Source organism: Solanum verrucosum, unplaced genomic scaffold (genome assembly GCF_900185275.1).
Source record: "Solanum verrucosum unplaced genomic scaffold, falcon-dt-bn FXZP01000012.1, whole genome shotgun sequence".
NCBI classification, from domain to species: Eukaryota; Viridiplantae; Streptophyta; class Magnoliopsida; order Solanales; family Solanaceae; genus Solanum; species Solanum verrucosum.
The window spans coordinates 3,730,131-3,748,951 of record NW_026020063.1 but is presented as its reverse complement, the minus strand read 5'-3'; the positions used below and the strand labels follow the sequence as shown (position 1 = coordinate 3,748,951).

The following is an 18,821-nucleotide window of genomic DNA, read 5'->3' as shown; positions in this document are numbered from 1 at the left end:
GCTAGATCTTGATCTGGAGCAACAAGGAAAGACATAAGTATTCGTGGATATTTAAGTAGCCACATCTATTTCTCATAATTCAATTTTTCATGGAAAAACAAAACATAAAATATCATATTGTACTTTCTCAGGAAAGTGCAAGGAGGAGAGATGAAATCGGTTTATTGCAAGTCAAAAGATCAAATTGTTGCTGTATTTACAAAGTCATTTCATGTAAATAGGTATGAATTCCTTAAAATGAAGCTTGCAAAAATGAGTTAAAAGTGCCTTATAGGTTTTCAATTAAAAAAAAGAACAAGTGGGCCCCCTTTACTTTTCCTCTACTTTTTTATTTTTAATATTACTAAAAGGACTAAACTAAAAACATCTTTCGTAGTTGTCTGGACAACTACTAAAGTTGTTTGGACAGTTGTGGGACGACTAAAGAAGTTGTCCCTACAACTACGACAGTTGTTGAACTAAAGTGTAAAAGTTAAAAGCTTGGGACTATTGAGAAAACATCTTTTAACCTAATTGATATTATTTGCCACTTCTATCCAATTTTTAAGATTTGAAGGACTCCTACCTAATTGACTAACTAGTTTGTCCATTTTAATAGACCTTCCCTTGCCAAAAGAAATGGGACCAAAGCTCCTAAAACAATCACCCATGTCAAATGGGAACCACTCGATGCTAATACCTCCAAGCTCAATACAAATGGATTCGTTAAAAAAACCCACGACCTGATGGCCTAGGAGGAGTTGTTAGAAACCACATGGGGCATTGGGTAATAGGCTTCACTGAACATACCCCTCTCACCAACCTAGTCAGAGCAGAGCTACAAGCTCTGTGAAATAGGCCTGTTACTCGCAGTAGAACATAAGATGACACCCCTTGAGATTAATATTGACTCGACTGATGTTATGCATATGATAAATCAAAATAATTTGCTCTATGATAGCTTGATTGTTGAGTGCAAGTGCTTAATGATGAAGCTGAAAATCACAAAGTTGTCCCATGTGTTCAGAGAGCAGAATAAAGTGGCGGAAGCTTTAGCCAAAGAAGGGACAAAGAAGGCTATTTTTTATGAACCCACCATTTTGATAGTTCCTCCGGTGTTTGTTCAGAATGAAATTGAAGCAGACACTCTAGGAACTAGTTATGTTAGGATAACATATAACTACGTTAATATTTCCCAAGGTCGGGATGTGACCCAAACAATTACCAATGGCACTCCATTATGATGGATGCACTAGTACTATACTTAACTTAATGCTTCAATGTTAATATATATATATATATATATATATATATATATATATATATAAATCCCTTCGACAAAAAAAAAAAGTTATTCAGAGCCTCACTTCTTCTTGATTCAAATTGTCAAACACTTCCTTACTCCAAGTGGTGATATCTTTCTTTCGATTTTTCAACTTTTGAAACAGTATAAAAACAGGTGTACCCCTCCCCATAGTCATGCCATCACTCATTTACCCTGTTTAAGAACCCCTCAGTTAGTAGCCACATATTTCGAAGTTGTAGTAGTAAATAGCAGTTTCGCAATCACTACTTTATAGGTTTGTGATTCTAAAGCACTCTTGGGAAAGTTAGTCGCTTCATTGCCCTAAAACTATCATTCCAACAACAACATATTCAATATAATTCTATAAGTGGAGTCTGGAGAGAGTAGAGTGTACACAAACCTTACCTCTTCCTAGGGAAGTAGAGAGGTTGTTTCAGAAATGTATCAATTCCCGAAACTTGCAGCATACTGCCACTATTATGCTACTCATAGCATAACTCCTCCCTTTCCAGTTATGTATATAACCCCATAAGATGATAATTCCCTCCTACTGGCACATACCTTAACCTCTTCACAATCAGCCATCTTATCCCCCATACTTGTCTAGTCAAAATCATCATCATTCTGCAAGTTGTCTCATGTAAGTAGATATTTCTGGCCTCCATCTACGAACTAATGATTTCAGAGTGTCCCTCTTGTTCCGATCATTTAGCACCCTCGTGTTCTACCTGAGAGTTTTTACTTTCATCCAGAGAAAGCAAATACTTCTTATTCCAAGACATCCCAAAATATGCACTTCCATTTGACATTTCACGAAATAGTGCACACAATGTATCTAACACAAACTAGTAAAAGGCATCTCAACTATTAACTTTGATGTAATTTTCACAAGTTAATCAGCAGATTAAACACTGCATTTAGTGAAACACCAAAGGGATAAAACATACAATGGCATAAAGGGAGTGTATGAATCACCAACATTGACACTTCCTTTTGAAGTGTCTGAACAATCTCTTTTGTGGGACAAAAACCACACGCATTACATATTGAATCACAATAATTGATAAAGCTATACATTTTCTGTTTGGACATCTCTGTTTTCGAGGGAGTTTCAGTTTGTCCCTCTTTTCCGCTGGGTTTTGGGGCCAAAAAGGAGAAAAATGGCACGAGATAGGGGGTTAGCTATTTTTTTTTTTGATAACCGAAAAATCCATATGTGACCTGCCCTTTGGACCAATCACAGCCTTCTAAACTTGGTGGATAATGGGTCCGCCCCTCTACCCTTCTCCACTTAAATACCAGGCTTTGATTTGCATGGTGTGGGGCTTGAACTTGCGACTTAAGTCACAAATCCTCCACCTTTCGCCACTCGAGCTAGGCCTTGGGGGCTATAGGGGGTTAGCAATTACAGAACAGATTTTTCTGAAAACTATAGTAGGCACTTATTAAAGCATCTTTTATAGCATAGTGCAAAAAGATAGGGGAAAGGATTAGGAAACAGGCAACAAATAATGGTGCAGAGTATATTATATCACATATCTTCAGTCAGTCAGGGTGAAATACTCAATACACTAATAGACATGACTTGAAATCGATGGAAGAAGTATACTATTATCTATTGGCAAAAATACCACTCATTCCTCCTCTTACTGCATCTTTTCTCGCTTGTTAAGGCAATTGGAAGATGAAGCAAATGAAGTCATTCTAGCGAATGGCTACCAAATTTCCCATAAATCCAAATCCTATCTCAAAATGTTTGGCAGTGGAAAATCCTACTTCAAGAGCCAGCTTCTCTAACTCGTTTCCTGTATCACAAATCATCCATTTACCACGGATTAAAGACACAACAGGAAAGAATGTTGGAAGAAGGTAAAGAGATTAGTCAATTTCCCAAAACTAAGGTACTTTTCTTCTTCTTCATTTCATCAAGTGAGAGAATTTAATGTCAACTTCAGTCTGCTCATTAATTGCTGTCTTACCTTTACCTTTTTTTTAAAAATAACGTTTTACCATTACAAGGGCTGATGGATGGGAAGTCAGGATTTATCTATTTTCTTCTTCAGCTCAGTATTCTCATGCATCATTTTTTCTCAATATTTCTCCCCGATAGAGCCTCCGGTTCTAATAAAGTATTTTTGTAAGAAAGCAAGAGAGACAAATGAAGTTGAACCAAAAGAGAGTTGAGAAATACATGCCAATTGAGTAATGTTTTTCTCCGGGAGACAATGAAGAAAAGATGAAAGGTTAATTTTTATCTGTTTGGGAGGTGTATAAAATTAAACTTATTTAAGGCAGAGAGGTTACTCATGTTACTTTATTTCTAAATACAAAATTTAAATAACATATCACAACATAATGCATGCAGAAGGCCTCAGAACTGCTTACAGCAAAAGTGAATCAATTAAAACTGCTTAAACTATAGTGGTAAAAATATCAGACCTGTCAGAAAGTCCCTGATAGAGCTTTTCAAGTATTTGTACTCATTTTCTAGGCCATAACCACTCGCTACAGGAACAACTATATTGTCGATCATCAATTCCTAAACAGAACATAAACCAAAATTAGACAAATATTGTAATACCACTCATGATAAGCTGAAAAAGAAAACATTAAGAAGTTTGCCACATAATAATCTGTGATGGAGATTCCAAAATTGTCCATAATGCAGAATAACAGATTAACCCTTGGAATCTGATGGATAGGAAAGTGGCTTGCTTTTTCAACTTGTGAAGAGAAGTGGTCCCAACTTTACAGAGAAACGAGCAGAGAATGTATGTGGATGCAGTTTCAGTGGATGGAAACTTTGCTGATATTATGTGGAGTAATATTCTTGAGCTATACTACAGTTGATATCCAGTCACATGGAATTATCCAACTTATGACGGGTGAAGATCACTACTTCTCTTCTGTATCATAAAGTAAGTTTCCCCTTCCGCTGCCCCCACTTTTCCTACACCCCAAAAGAACATGACAAGCTTCAAGAGTTTTATGTTTCCATTGTTGCATCAGTTTTGCTAAGTAACAACTAAAAATATGTTCTGTATAAGGACCAAAAATTATTTACTGACTACATCCTTAAAAAAGATGAGGGATGCATCCTTAAAGCACAGAAAGTTCTACATCAAATAAAACAAAAGTTAATGAAACCAATAACTTCATACAATTTGTGGTGGTGGAAAAAAAGTATTAACCTGCCAACAACTACCTGAACTGCGGTGCTCAAGGGGTTGATACTCTTATTGAAGTCAAGAACAGATAACGTTGAGCCTGGTTTCAAAACTCGACATATCTCTGCCATAGCTCTGTGTCTATCTACTACATTTCGTAATCCATAGCCAATAGTAACAACATCAAAGGAGGAGTCAGGAAAGGGTAAATCAAGTGCATTGCCCTCCATCCACCTTCATAATCATAATATATTAATCCCTCACCGTACTCGGGGAACATGAAAAACTAATCGGAAGGAGTAAGAGCACGGAAGATAATACACGTGTAACTGGTAAATGTAGTGTGTGAAATCATTTGGAACTTGACTAGACTTAATTTCCACAAGTGGATTTTGCTAAATGTGTTGGCAAATAACCTTTCAAACATTATCTGTTATATTGACAGTTTAATTACCAATGCTCACTTGATGTTCTTGTAACATGTCTTTGAACGTAATTTCTGCCGAGTCGAAGCGATTAATAATTGTTCATTTGAGAAATCAAGACCGACTGCCTGCAATGCCACACATACTAATGAACATCCGAAAATTTGGAAATTAAGATAACTAGCCTAAACTGCTTCGATCATGTAATCCAGTTACATTACAAAAACTTATGTAGATACAAAGGTTGCAAAATATAGTCAAATAACAGAGAAAACGCTTAATTTAGTGACATAAGAATTATGTGGCTCTGCCGCGAGCAGATTTTTATTTAATGTTTGAAATGAAAAAAGGAGCATATAAACATGTGTAAAGAGCAGATTTCTTTTCATCGGGAGCCAAACTCAAATGAAAGCAATGAACATTAGCAACCTGAAGACCGAAAAGCATGAAGATCACGGAAGGACAACAAAAAGAAACATTAATTATCAGGCAAGAGATTGACATCAGAAATATCATGAAGCCAATAATCTTTAGAAGAAGCAATGATTTAGGTCTTGTGAGAAATATATACGAAAAATATTATTGAATTGTGTATCTAAATAGTTACATTGAGACCCTATTTATAGACACGACATTGGAATCCTTTTCCAACTAGGATTTCTATTCTTATTCCTATTCCTATTCCTATTCCTATTCCTATTCCTATTTCTATTCTAAGTAGGAAATACTTATTTCTATTCTAACACTCCCCCTCAAGCTGGTGCATACAAATCATATGTACCTAGCTTGTTACAGATGTAATTAATACGAGGACATGTGAGGGACTTGGTGAAGATATCTGCAAGCTGATCATTTGACTTCACAAATTTCGTAACAATATCTCCCAAGAGTATCTTTTCTCTGACAAAGTGACAGTCAATCTCAATGTGCTTAGTCCTTTCATGAAACACTGGATTTGATGCGATATGAAGAGCCGCTTGATTATCACACACAAGTTCCATCTGATCAACTTTGCCAAATTTTAGTTCTCCCAGCAACTGTTTGATCCAAACTAGCTCACAAGTTGTTGTCACCATTGCTCGATATTCTGATTCTGCACTAGATCGAGCAACCACATTCTGTTTCTTACTCTTCCACGACACCAAATTACCTCCTACTAAAACACAATATCCGGATGTCGAATGTCTGTCAGAGGGTGATCCTGCCCAATCAGCGTCTGTATATCCAATGATATGCTCATGGCCTTGATCCTCAAAGAGTAGTCCTTTACCGGGAGCTAACTTTATATATCGCAGAATACGAACAACTGCTTCCCAATGACTATCACAAGGGGAAGTCATAAACTGACTTACAACACTCACAGGAAAAGAGATGTCAGGTCTAGTCACTGTGAGATAATTCAACTTTCCAACAAGCCGTCTATACCTTTCAGGATTACTAAGTGGCTCCCCCTGTCCGGGAAGGAGTTTAACATTCGGATCCATAGGAGTGTCAACAGGTCTACATCCCATCATTCCTATCTCCTCAAGAATGTCTAAGGCATACTTGCGTTGAGAAATAACAATACCTGATCTAGACTGAGCAACCTCAATACCTAGAAAATACTTCAATCTGCCAAGGTCTTTAGTTTGGAAGTGCTTAAAGAGATGTTGCTTCAAATCGGTGATACCATCTTGATCATTACCGGTGATAACAATATCATCAACGTAAACAACCAAATAGATACATCGACTTGGTGCAGAATGCCGATAAAACACAGAGTGATCAGCTCCACTACGAGTCATGCCAAACTCCTGAATTACTGTGTTGAACTTCCCGAACCAAGCTCGAGGAGACTGTTTTAGACCATAGAGTGACCTGCGCAATCGACATACAAGGCTACTAGACTCCCCCTGAGCAACAAAACCAGGTGGTTGCTCCATATAGACTTCTTCCTCAAGATCACCATGCAGAAAAGCATTCTTAATGTCCAACTGATGAAGAGGCCAATATCGAACGGCAGCCATAGATAGAAAAAGACGAACAGATGCAATCTTAGCCACAGGAGCGAAAGTGTCACTATAATCTAGCCCAAATATCTAAGTATACCCTTTGGCAACAAGGCGAGCCTTAAGTCGATCAACATGACCGTCTGGACCAATTTTGACTGCATAAACCCAACGACAACCAACAGTAGATTTACCTGCAGGAAGGGAGACAATCTCCCAAGTACCACTCTTATGTAAAGCAGACATCTCATCAACCATAGCCTGCCTCCATCCAGAATGAGAAAGTGCTTCACCTGTAGTCTTAGGAATGGAAATAGAGGACAAAGACGACACAAATGCATAATGGGGTGATGATAGACGATGATAACTTAAGAAGGTATAATGTGGGTTAGTATTTCGAGTGGATCGTATACCTTTTTGAAGTGCAAGCGGTTGGCTAGGAGGAGGCAAGTCCGCAGTAGGAGCAGGGTCCGGCGCATGACATGAATCATCTGGGACTAGGGTTGGACGTGGACGGCGATGATAAGTTAGTAGTGGTGGCACTACAACTGGAGATGTAGAAGTAACCGTAGATTCCTCAAAGGTTGGCACAGGTAAAACCTGAGGTATGGGTAAGACCATAGAGACATCAGGATGATCAGAAGATGTATAGTAAGGCAGAGACTCAAAAAATGTAACATCAGCGGACATAAGGTATCGATGAAGATCATGTGAATAACAAGGATACCCTTTTTGGACTCGAGAGTAACCAAGAAAGACACATTTGAGGGCACGAGGAGCTAATTTATCTTTTCCTGGGGCTAAGTTATGAACAAAGCATGTGCTCCCAAAGACACGAGGAGGGATAGGATAGAGATGTGACTGAGGAAACAGTATGGAATGGGGAACCTGATTCTGAATAGAAGAAGAGGGCATTCTATTTATCAAATAACAAGACGTAAGAACTGCATCTCCCCAAAAACGCAATGGAACATTGGATTCAAGGAGAAGAGTACGAGCGGTCTCAATAAGATGCCGATTTTTTCTTTCAGCTACACCGTTTTGTTGAGGGGTGTATGGACAAGTAGTCTGGTGAATAATGCCTTGGTGAGTCATAAACTCCTGAAATTGGGAGGATAAGTATTCTAAGGCATTATCACTACGAAAAGTACGAATAGAAACACCAAACTGATTTTGTATTTCAGCAAAGAAACTTTTGAAAATAGAAAATAACTCAGAACGATCTTTCATTAAGAAAACCCAAGTACATTTTGAATAATCATCAATGAAACTAACAAAATAACGAAATCCTAAGGTGGAACTGACTCTACTAGGACCCCAAATATCATAATGAACTAATGAAAAAATAGACTCTGAACGACCCTTAGTACTACGAGAAAACGTAGCACGAGTGTGTTTCCCAAGTTGACACGACTCACAATCTAATGTGGATAAACTAGACAAACTAGGCACCATCTTTTGCAGTTTGGATAGACTCGAATGTCCCAAACGTTTGTGAATTAGATCTGGGGAATCTGTAACGGAGCATGCTGCTAAGGAATTTGAAGAGGTAAGATAGTAAAGGCCTTGTGATTCATGTCATGTTCCAATCATCTGTCCCGTACTGCAGTCCTGCATGAGAAAAAAATCATCGAAAAAAGTTATGCTACAATGTAGGGCTTTCGTCAAATGACTAACAGATGCTAGATTAAAAGGAGAACCAGGGACATAAAGAACAGAGTCTAGGGTGACAGAAGATAGGGGTTTGGCTTTTCCAACCCCTTTTGGTTTTGTTTGGATCCCATTGGCTAAAGTAATAGCTGGAAGAGATTGTGAATAAACAATATCGGATAAAAGTGATTTATTACCAGAGATATGATCAAAAGCCCCAGAGTCCATGACCCATGATCCAAGAGTACTAGATTGCGACACACAAGCAAAAGAATTACCCACAACAGAGACATCAGGTTGTGCAACCGAAACTACTTGTGGAGACGTTTGCTTATTTGCACGATACTGAAAGAACTCATCATATTCTGTCTGAGCAATATGAGCATTATTGGATGGTTGATTAGGTTGAGCACCATATGCTACTGGTGGAGATGTTTGTTTACTTGCGCGATTTCGAAGGAACTCATTATATTCCTTTAGAACAATAGGATCATAACTGGGTGGTGGACCATGCAAAATATAACATATATCACGAGTGTGTCCAGGCTTATGACAATGACTACACTTGGATCGAAGTTTCCCAAAACGCCTTCCCCCTCGCCGATTCTCCATAGATTGATATGTACGCTTTTCAAAGGTTTGAGATGCGAGAATAGATGAGTCAACAGTGGGTGATGAAACTACCTTGTGACTGGGAGGTGCCGCAAGACGAAGGAGACGAGAGAATAATTCATCGATTGTAGGAACTGTAGGGCTAGCTAAAATCTAATCATGTACAGAATCATGATCAGGAGGAAGTCTAGCAAGAGTAAGAACTAGAAACAATGTTTGTCTGTGTTCTTGTTGTTTTTCCACATTCGTAGTAACTGGCATCAATGTGTCAAATTCCTCCATGGCTGCCTGTACCTGTCCCAAGTAAGTAGACATATCGGATTCTTGTTTCTTTAAGTTGGTCAATCGAGATATCACATCATAGAATCGAGATATGTCATTAGTGTATAAAGCACGAGCCTTTTGCCAAACTGTTTAACACGTCTGGAATGGGCGAAACAAGGGCATCAACTTGGAATCAATAGAACGCCATAAGAGACTACATAATTGAGCATCTACTTTCTCCCATTGTGCTTTGGCTTTTGCATCTTCCTCACTAGTCTTTGCCTTTACATCTACCTCATAAGCCTTGTTCGTTAAGTGATCTTGGACACCTTGACCCTTGCACCATAGCTCAACCGAGGAAGCCCAAGACAAATAGTTTGAACTTCCCAATAAAAGTTCTGAAGTGATTATAGGGCTAGAACTTCCAATCCCCATATTTTTGGAACCAAAAACATCACACCCAAAAGACATTATGCTAAATTTGTCTTGGAAACAATGAAAAAAACTTGATTATTGAGATCTGATTGTCGGAAAATTCAAATCTCAAAGAAAAGTCGCCGGAAACTGCCTGGAAATAGCCGGAACCCTAATTCCGGCGATCAAATCTGGTCAAAAACAGTATGGGCCTGGTCGGAATGGCTGGACGACCCCAACTGTCAAAAAAAATCTCAAAAAATATGATCAGAAAAGCCCTCACGCGCCGACGCGTGAGACAGATCTCGCCGGAAACTACCACCTCCGATCGGCGCGTGAGAGCGCGTGGGGTGATGTTTTCCGGTGGTTTTGGCTAGGGTTTGGTCGCGGGGGCTTTCCGAGCCTCGTGGTGGTGTTGGTTTTCGCACAACACCCACAGAAAGAAAAAAGAATAACAAAATCAGACCCAACAGTCACCGGAAATTGACATAGTCCTTTTCTTGTAGGAAAGGTTTTAGGACTCTATAAATATAGGCTTGTTCCTTCTAACTTAATTAGCATTCACAATGTAGTCCTAGGGTTTTGAGAGTTGTGGTTATGGAGGAGAATTTTGTGTACCTCCTTGTATTCCGAGTGAATTGATTGAGGTTGTTTCTCTCTATATTTTGTACTCTCATATTTATAGTGGATTGCTCATCTCCTTTGTGGACGTAGGTCGATTGATCGAATCACGTTAAATCTGTCTCTTTTGGTGTGTTTCTCGTTTGTCTTCTTACTCGTGGTCTTTCGAGGTTCACTTTGCTAGCTTCCGCATTACACCTGCTTATTTCGATCCTAACAAGTGGTATCAGAGCCAGATTCAATGATAGAGTCAGGTTCAGTGGTTCGATAATCGATGATTGAACCAGGTTAGAAAGATGAGTGTTCATCTTGGCGGGCGTAGTTCTAGCCGCAACTTTTTTGACAGTAATGAAGATTTTTGTTGGAGAAACTGTTTCAGAGAGGTTCTCTGTGTCGAGACGTAGATTTGATGGAGGAGATTATGGAGAAGAGATGCAAGATCCTAAAGATTATGTGAAGAAGGTGGACAAATTTATTTTGTCAGAAATTCAGGCCAAGGGGGAGATTTGTTGGGGTTATTTGCCCTGATTTCTTACCATAAATAAGTTTTCCTTTTAGGAAAAGGTTTTAATATTTTGACTAGTCTTTTTCTTGTAGGAAAGGTTTTAGGACTCTATAAATATAGGCTCTCAATAATAATTATCACCCTGAAATCTCAGTGCAACAAGCTAAAATTTGTAGATGCGCTTCACATATTAAAATGCATATGACATTCAGAAAGTTGAGTAATAACATACGACAGGATAAGCTGAGAATTGAAATAAGTGGAACAGGAACGCTAGTCCAGAGAACTTGTGAACTGCTAGATGATGTTATTCCATAAATGCTCACCAGAGGAGAACAGGTAAAACACAGCTAACAAAAGCGACCTAACAAATCAGGACCTATTCAAATTAGAAGTGACAATATCACCAGGTTCAAGATCATTCAAGAATTTCTTGTTTTTCCCATTTTTAATGAGTAATAAATACTACAAGAATTATGCCAGAGATGGCTTCTCCTATGCTAAGTTGTAGGAGCCCTGGTTTTCTACAACGAGATTTTTCATTATGCAGAAACAGAGAGGCAGGAACTGGAAGATGCATAAAGAGACGCATTAATTTGCTATATTATGAAGGATGTCGATTGGCAAAAAAAAAAAAGGCAATTGAACATAAATAAGCAAATTTCTGATTCTCACAACAGTGAAAACGATTAAACAATGGTAAAATGATCTCTTGATAACAAAACAACAGGTGCTATAAAACAGTTAATGGGGCACAAGTTTTTTTCTCTTCCTTGTAAGAATATTATATTTCTTAACTTCTTATCTCCAGGTGATAATCAAACACCACAGTAATTTATATCCTATCTTTCCTATTTTTCTTACTGTTTTCATTTCTAACAAAACAATGGAAAAATGACTGTCCTGAAATTTTGGTAATTCCATAGAGCCATCTGCTCAAATCAGCTTATTGAATTTCTCAGAATGGTCAGTGAAAAACTGAGTTGCTTCTGAAATGGTGAATAGTAACTAAAAACCGCAATTACACAGTGGAAGAACAGAAAGAATGAAAATAGAATAAAAGCAAACCAGAGATAGCAAAAAGAAAGAGAAGGGAACCTTGCCATGGGATCCAACTTTTTCAGACAAAAGAAACGTCAAATCCCCACTTCCACAACAGATATCTAGTACATCGTCCCCTTCTTTAACTCTGCAATACAAGTTCAACTGTTCCAGCTTAACTAGGACATAAACATAGTCCAAATCCAAGAATTATATGATTAAGAACAGAGTAGACGATGTGGAAATTTCATCTGTCCTGTGCCTCTTTTTTCCATTTGAATGGATTTAAATAAGGCACACTAACAGTGTAACCATTTTTCCATCAATAAACAGTGAACTACAGTTTATCGTAAGCATGGCCTATCAAAAGGAAAATGATATATTAGTGCGGATAACTTAAACGCATTCCTAATGTCCGGCATGTTTTCACTTTCCTAAAAATATTTTATTTCAATATTAACCATTATTAGTTTATTTACAATGCACAAGCATCTCATGCCTTACTAGTGAGAGATGCAGCTCTTTCGATGTGGGCTCATCCGAACTTAGTATTTATTATACAAAATATAGCTATATAATGCTTAAGCCGAAGGTTCTTCGGAAACACCTCTCTACCTCCACGAGGTAGGCATAAGATTTGCCTCCACTCTACCCTCCCAAGACCCCACTTGTAGGATTTCATTTTGGTATGTTGTCGTTGTTGTTATACTTTTTAAATCATGGATCCCCTCTGGCTTTACCCGTAGAATGGTAGAAGGGCAACATTTGCAGACAGAAAAGAAGCTTCCATTTTTCTCGAATTGTATGAAGGACCAATAGGCAAAAGATACTGTCAGATGAAAGGAAATATGGCATTTCTCTTCATTACCAAACTATGAAGGGTCCAAAAGAAACAGGTGAGATTATGTAATATCAGTCTCTACTGGGACAACACTCCTTAATTTTTTGGTTTACATATCTATTGTTTTTTAATCTAAAAACCATTTTTATAAATGTATGGAAAAAAATATATACTTAGAGAAAATTTTGACATCAATGTGTAAGCATTTAAATTAAATTGGATTCAAATTCATAAAATATGGACTATATTTTAAATCCAAGATATATTAATCCAAACAAATATGGTTGGCTAATATTATTTGACAAATTATTTGAGTCCACTAAATATGAATTTAACTAAAGATTCAGTTTCGTCGGGCTAATATTTATTTGGGATACAGATTATAAGCCACTTCGATAGACAAGATGTCATCTTATTCTAGAGGCCAAACTTGTGTCACATGTCAAATGGCGAGGCACATCAAGTTAAATGAACAACCCAAAATAATGTGACATGCCTTGTCAAATCAAAGGCTATGAAAATGTGTCATATGTACAAGTGGCATGATTCGACCAATCAAATGTAGTCTTTTCACTGCTTCAACTTGATTGGTCGGTGATTCATGCCAACTCATCAAAGAAACAAGTTTGTCATCATCACAACTCTTCTCCCCACAACTCTTTTTAAGGTAGGATAAAATTTATTAATAAAGTACCAAGATTGTACAAAAATTACAGCAGAAAGAAAAACTCAGCCCAACCAACCATTGTGTGCTTCTCCCTAACATATCTAGAAAATCAAGATATTGATCTATTTCGTTCTTACAAGTCCTTATGCCAAATAGTAAAGATTATGAATACAGTTGTTTTTTACCATTGAAATGTGACTCTTTTTGCCTTCAAAGCATATATGTTTCTTTCCAGCCTTAGAATCCACAAATTACGAAGTGAAATGTTCTCCAAATTTGTTTCAGCCTCTTTGTCTCTCATAACTATAGATAGGGATTCTCATAATTCAAAAAAGGGGACAAGAATTCAGAACAATAAACAAGAGAAAGCTCGTGGATCAAAGGCTATAAATTTCTCTACACGCTACAAACATTCAAGAATTCCTCTACAATTTTCAAATCTTGAACATCAAAAACGAAGGCAAATCGAATACCAAGACGATCAAGATCAAAGTTACTTTTTCATGAGATAATTATTATGTGTGGCAGTCATCAAAGCACTTGCGACGACTAAATCAAAGCCACATTCAAGTTCAAGATTACATTTCAAAATAAAGTTCAAACCACCTTGAATATTCATACAAGTCAAGATCAAGCTCAAAGGCCATAAACTTATTTCAGAAAAGAGGAATCATAGAGATTGTAATATTCATTGCATTGAAATAGAATACTACTATTGCTACAATATTTTCGTGACACCAAATTCATTGTCTACGGCATCCTGCTATATAGGACATAAACCGTAGTCCTTCTAGTCCATATTAAGTAAATTGTTGTTGTATGACACCCCTTAAGAAAAATATTTAGGCACTATTACCCTTTTGATTATTACCAAACTATTTCCTTTAGAAAATGTACAGTTGTTAATAAACTCATTAAAAGAAGGTTAAATATGGAGAAAAACTCAACAATTCTCTAAAACATTGAATAATTCACTTATTTCGAACTATAAAAAAAGTTAGAACAATTCAACTAATATGGAATAGAGGGATAAGTAAATAGAAGAAAGGGAGAAATAGGTTTACCCGCTCCACGAAACAGCCATTCTTTTCCATATGCGGTGTTGACCCAAACTCAGGAGATCATTCAACTGCAAGCATGAAAATTGTGTAAACAATAAACATATAGCTATTAAGGAAGTGACAAATTGAGTAGTGAATGGAGGAGAGGTAGTGCGGTGCGCACATTATCATAAACAGGGGCAATGCGATTAAACAGCGCTTGCCGGTCCGCGGAGCACCGAATTACCAACTTGCCTGTTGGCCGGAAACTGGGACCGGGAAATGAAGAAAGAGCAACGTGAAGGGAAGCCATTGTCACTTCGGCGCTGCAGCTCTTCCCTTTGATGATGACTTTTTGTCTTTAAAGGATAATGTCAGTTTGGTCCTCTAGTTTTCATAAATGTTTTCAATTTGAACATAAGAAAATCATAAATGACAAAGCCAATTGAAATCAATAATGCTAAAAAGAAAAAAAAGAAAAAAGGGAAAAGGGAAAAGGCTCAAATATATCATGGGCTTTGAAAAAAAGTTCATATGTGTCATCGTTAAAAGTTGAGCAACTTTCACATATAGCAAACACAAAAATCATATTTGTATGTTATAGCTATAGTTTGCTTAATTACGCTTCATAGCAAACATAAATATGTATATTTCGCTATACATATAGAAAAGAAAGCAGTTGTATAATTTCGTTATACATATACAAAAGAAAGCAGTTGTATAATCTGTTTTGGTATACATATACAAAAGATCAATTGTATAATCTGTGTTTGTATACAATGAGAAAGAGAGAAAGACAAAAGAAAATTGGGCAGGAAAAGATAGTATTTGTATAATCATAAGTGTATAGGACAAAAATACATGCATTTGTATTTGTATATACAATTTTCTCTCACTTTATACAAACACAAACACAATGTATACATTTGTGTTTGTATAAAGTGAGAGAGGCGAGTGAGCGAGCGAGATCTGGGAGAGTGGCGAGCAAGATTTGGAGAGGGGAGAGAGGGGAACGAAAATGTATGTATATATACAATTTTCTCTCGCTTTATACAAACACAAACGCATTTTATACATTTGCATTTTTTTATAAAGTGAGAGAGGCGAGTGAGCGAGCGAGATCTGGGAGAGTGGCGAGCGAGATCTGGGAGAGGGGAACGAAAATATATATATACATACAATTTTCTCTCACTTTATACAAACACAAACGCATTTTATACATTTGCGTTTGTATAAAAAGCGAGAGAGGCGAGGAAGAGAACGAGAGTGGCGAGCAAGATTCACCAGGAGAGAAGCGAAATAACAACAATTTGCTATGGGGTACAATTAAATCAAACTATATTTATAGCATTTAATTTGAATTAATAGTTTGCTATTATATACAATTTTCCCTTAAAAGTTTGGTTCATTTATGTCATTGCTGTTAAAGAAAAAACTCATTCATGCTATTTTTTTAAACTCCGGTTTTGCAAAATCATTTTTTACATCCCAAACAATTTTTAACACTTTTCCGTTGGAGTTTTTGGATCAAATGTACTCTTTTGCCTGCTTCTTTAAACACCAAGAACACATAAAAAACATTCACAATTCCTAAATTTCAAACTTCTTTGATTCTTCACGAAATCACCTCAAATTTCAAGAGTAGTTTCCCTCCAAGCTAGATATTAAAACTCAATATCTTTTGAGCACGAATTCAACCTAACTCAACAAGACTCACTTGAAATTTCTTTAAAGTTTCAAAACTTCAACATTCTTTAATGGTAAAATTTTCTCCACAACTTTAAATCATTTAAAATTTTGAATATAGACTCAAAAAACAATAGGGAACAAAGATCAAAATTGAGAAGGAGGTGACAAAAAAGTGTTGAAATTAAAATTGATGACAAAAAAGGATTGACCAAGTCAAACTTATTTTAATTAGTGATTAAGATAATTGGGGTCTAAAATGTAATATTTAAAACTTCTAAACTTTCAAAAATATTCAAAATAAATCCAATTTGGTCCTCTAGTTATCATAAATGTTTTCAATTTGAACATAAGAAAATCATAAATGACAAAGCCAATTGAAATCAATAATCCTAAAAAGAAAAAAAGAAAAAAAAAAGGGAAAAGGCTCAAATATGTCATGGGCATTGAAAAAAAGTTCATATGTGTCTTCGTTAAAAGTTTGGTTCATTTATGTCATAGCAATTAAAGAAAAACTCATTCATGCTATTTTTTAAAACTCCGATTTTGCAAAATCATTTTTTACATCCCAAACAATTTTTAACACTTTTCCATTGGAGCTATTGGATCAAATGTACTCTTTTTGCTTCTTCTTTAAACACCAAGAACACATAAAAAAAAAAAAACATTAACAATTCCTAAATTTCAAACTTCTTTGATTCTTCACGAAATCATCTCAAATTTCAAAAGTAGTTTCCCTCCAAGATAGATATTAAAACTCAATATCTTTTGAGCGCGAATTCAACCTAACTCAACAGGACTCACTTGAAATTTCTTTAAAGTTTCAAAACTTCAACATTCTTTAATGGTATAATTTTCTCCATAACTTTAAATCATTTAAAATTTTGAATATAGACTCAACAAACAGTAGGGAACAAAGATCAAATGTCAAAAACAACTACAAAAACATGAATCAAAGCAATTTTTTGAAATTTTGGGATTAATTTTTGTTTTTTTTTTAAATTTCTTTTTTACTATGGGTGAATTTTTAAACTTTACAAATGATTTTAGAATTTTGGTTTTTCAAAAAAAAATAAAAATAATTATGTAGCCATAATTTGAGATGATTTCATGAAGAATTGAATATGTTGAAAATTTGAGAGTTGTTTATGTTTTTCATGTGTTCTTGGTGTTTTAAAGGAATAACAAACAAAAAGAGTATATTTGATCTAAAAACTTCAATTGAAAAGTGTTAAACCTTGTTTGAGGTGTAAAAAGTGGTTTTGCAAAATCGGAGTTAAAATATGGCATGAATGAGCTTTTCTTTAACAGCAATGGCATAAATGAACCAATTTTTTAATGGATGGCATGAATGAACATTTTCTGAAAGTTCAATGACATATTTGAGTCTTTTCCCAAAGAAAAAAAAAGCTTAAATCATATGTCCTGATTGTCTCCATTATTTTTATTTTTTTTATACTTAAATAGTGGGCCTATTTTTTTCTTACTTTTGACATTTAAATAGTGGATCTATTTTATTTGGCTCTTCATATGGAAAAAAAATGGCATAGCATGACAACCTATAGAGTTTATTGGTAATAAATAGTCCACTTTAAATTTTTTAGCAAAAAAGATTTTTTTTAAAATATTTATTTGGCATTAAATAGCCACATTCTTTTATTTTTGAAAATTGATTTTTCTTCCAGATTTTCTCTCTTTATTTCCTAGCAGTTAGCTTGTTTACTTTTATTGTTCTTTTTTTCTCTCTCCTTATAATTTGTCAACAAAAAATTTACGTATTTTTCAATTCTCTCTTTCTTTCCTTTTTTTTCCTCCCTCTTTCAAGTTTAGGATTTCTATCTTCTTCTCTAAAATACTTCCATTAAAGATTAATCACAACAGTAACTCTTCACAATAAGTAACTCAAATCATACCAATTTTTTTTATATTGGTTGTCTGGGATATTTTTTTTAAAAAGTTGAGATTTTCTACAGTCTTTATCTTGTAATTGGATGCAACATTTTTTCTTTTTACAAATTTTCATATTTGTATTATAATTTTACAACATTTTCTCCCCCCAAAAATTGCAACATTCATGAATTCTAGAATTGACGTTTTTTTAATTTTTAATAAATAATTAATTTATATATATACAGTAAAACCTCTATAAATTAATATAGGCGGGACCATGAAATTTTATTATTTTATAGAGATATTATTTAATCGATAAATTAATATTTATTAATTTAAAGAATGATTTGAGATTTTATGAAGGTTAATTTTGATTATATCAAAATCATTGTATCTTACTAATTTGTGTATCATATTTATTGATTTCACATAAAAAATGTTATACATAAAGTACAACGAAACATCAAAATCATTGTATCTTACTAATTTATGTATCATATTTATTGAATTATCACTATCGTGCAAACAAAAGATCATGGATGACAAGTGTGCTTTTTGATGAATATATTTGTTGGTTTGACCACAAAATGCATGGTAGATGAGTTTTGCTTATGGTAGATAATTGTCCAGCTCATAATAGAAATATTGAAGTACTACAAATGGCTGAATTGTTTTTCTTGCTACCCAACATGACATCCAAAATTCAACCTTGTGATGCTGGGATA

The 18,821-nt window shown here is 35.5% G+C and overlaps 1 protein-coding gene across 2 annotated transcripts; it reads right to left on the bottom strand.

The window, feature by feature from the left end:
• Positions 1–2,815: 2,815 nt before the first annotated feature.
• On the bottom strand, positions 2,816–14,857 carry LOC125823505 (2-phytyl-1,4-beta-naphthoquinone methyltransferase, chloroplastic). 2 transcript variants are annotated; one of them, XM_049502885.1, is made up of 7 exons: positions 14,705–14,857; positions 14,545–14,609; positions 12,030–12,120; positions 4,917–5,005; positions 4,491–4,686; positions 3,725–3,824; positions 2,816–3,090 (listed from the first exon to the last, which is right to left on the bottom strand). In XM_049502885.1, exons 1-7 carry the CDS (start codon positions 14,831–14,833, stop codon positions 2,990–2,992), a joined length of 771 nt encoding a protein of 256 aa, XP_049358842.1. In that variant the 5' UTR covers positions 14,834–14,857; the 3' UTR covers positions 2,816–2,989. The 2 variants fall into 2 exon arrangements, with proteins under 2 accessions (XP_049358842.1, XP_049358843.1); XM_049502886.1 differs by lacking the exon at positions 12,030–12,120 and having other exon boundaries at positions 14,705–14,782.
• Between the last annotated feature and the right edge of the window lie 3,964 nt (positions 14,858–18,821).

Excerpts from the sequence above, each read along its gene's own strand:
- LOC125823505 (XM_049502885.1), bottom strand. The coding sequence starts at position 14,833 with ATGGCTTCCCTTCACGTTGCTCTTTCTTCATTTCCCGGTCCCAGTTTC. Across the intron at positions 12,121-14,544 it reads ATGGCTGTTTCGTGGAGCGG|AGTTAAAGAAGGGGACGATG; the intron begins GTAAACCTATTT and ends CTTGTATTGCAG. Across the intron at positions 4,687-4,916 it reads ACATGTTACAAGAACATCAA|GTGGATGGAGGGCAATGCAC; the intron begins GTGAGCATTGGT and ends ATGATTATGAAG.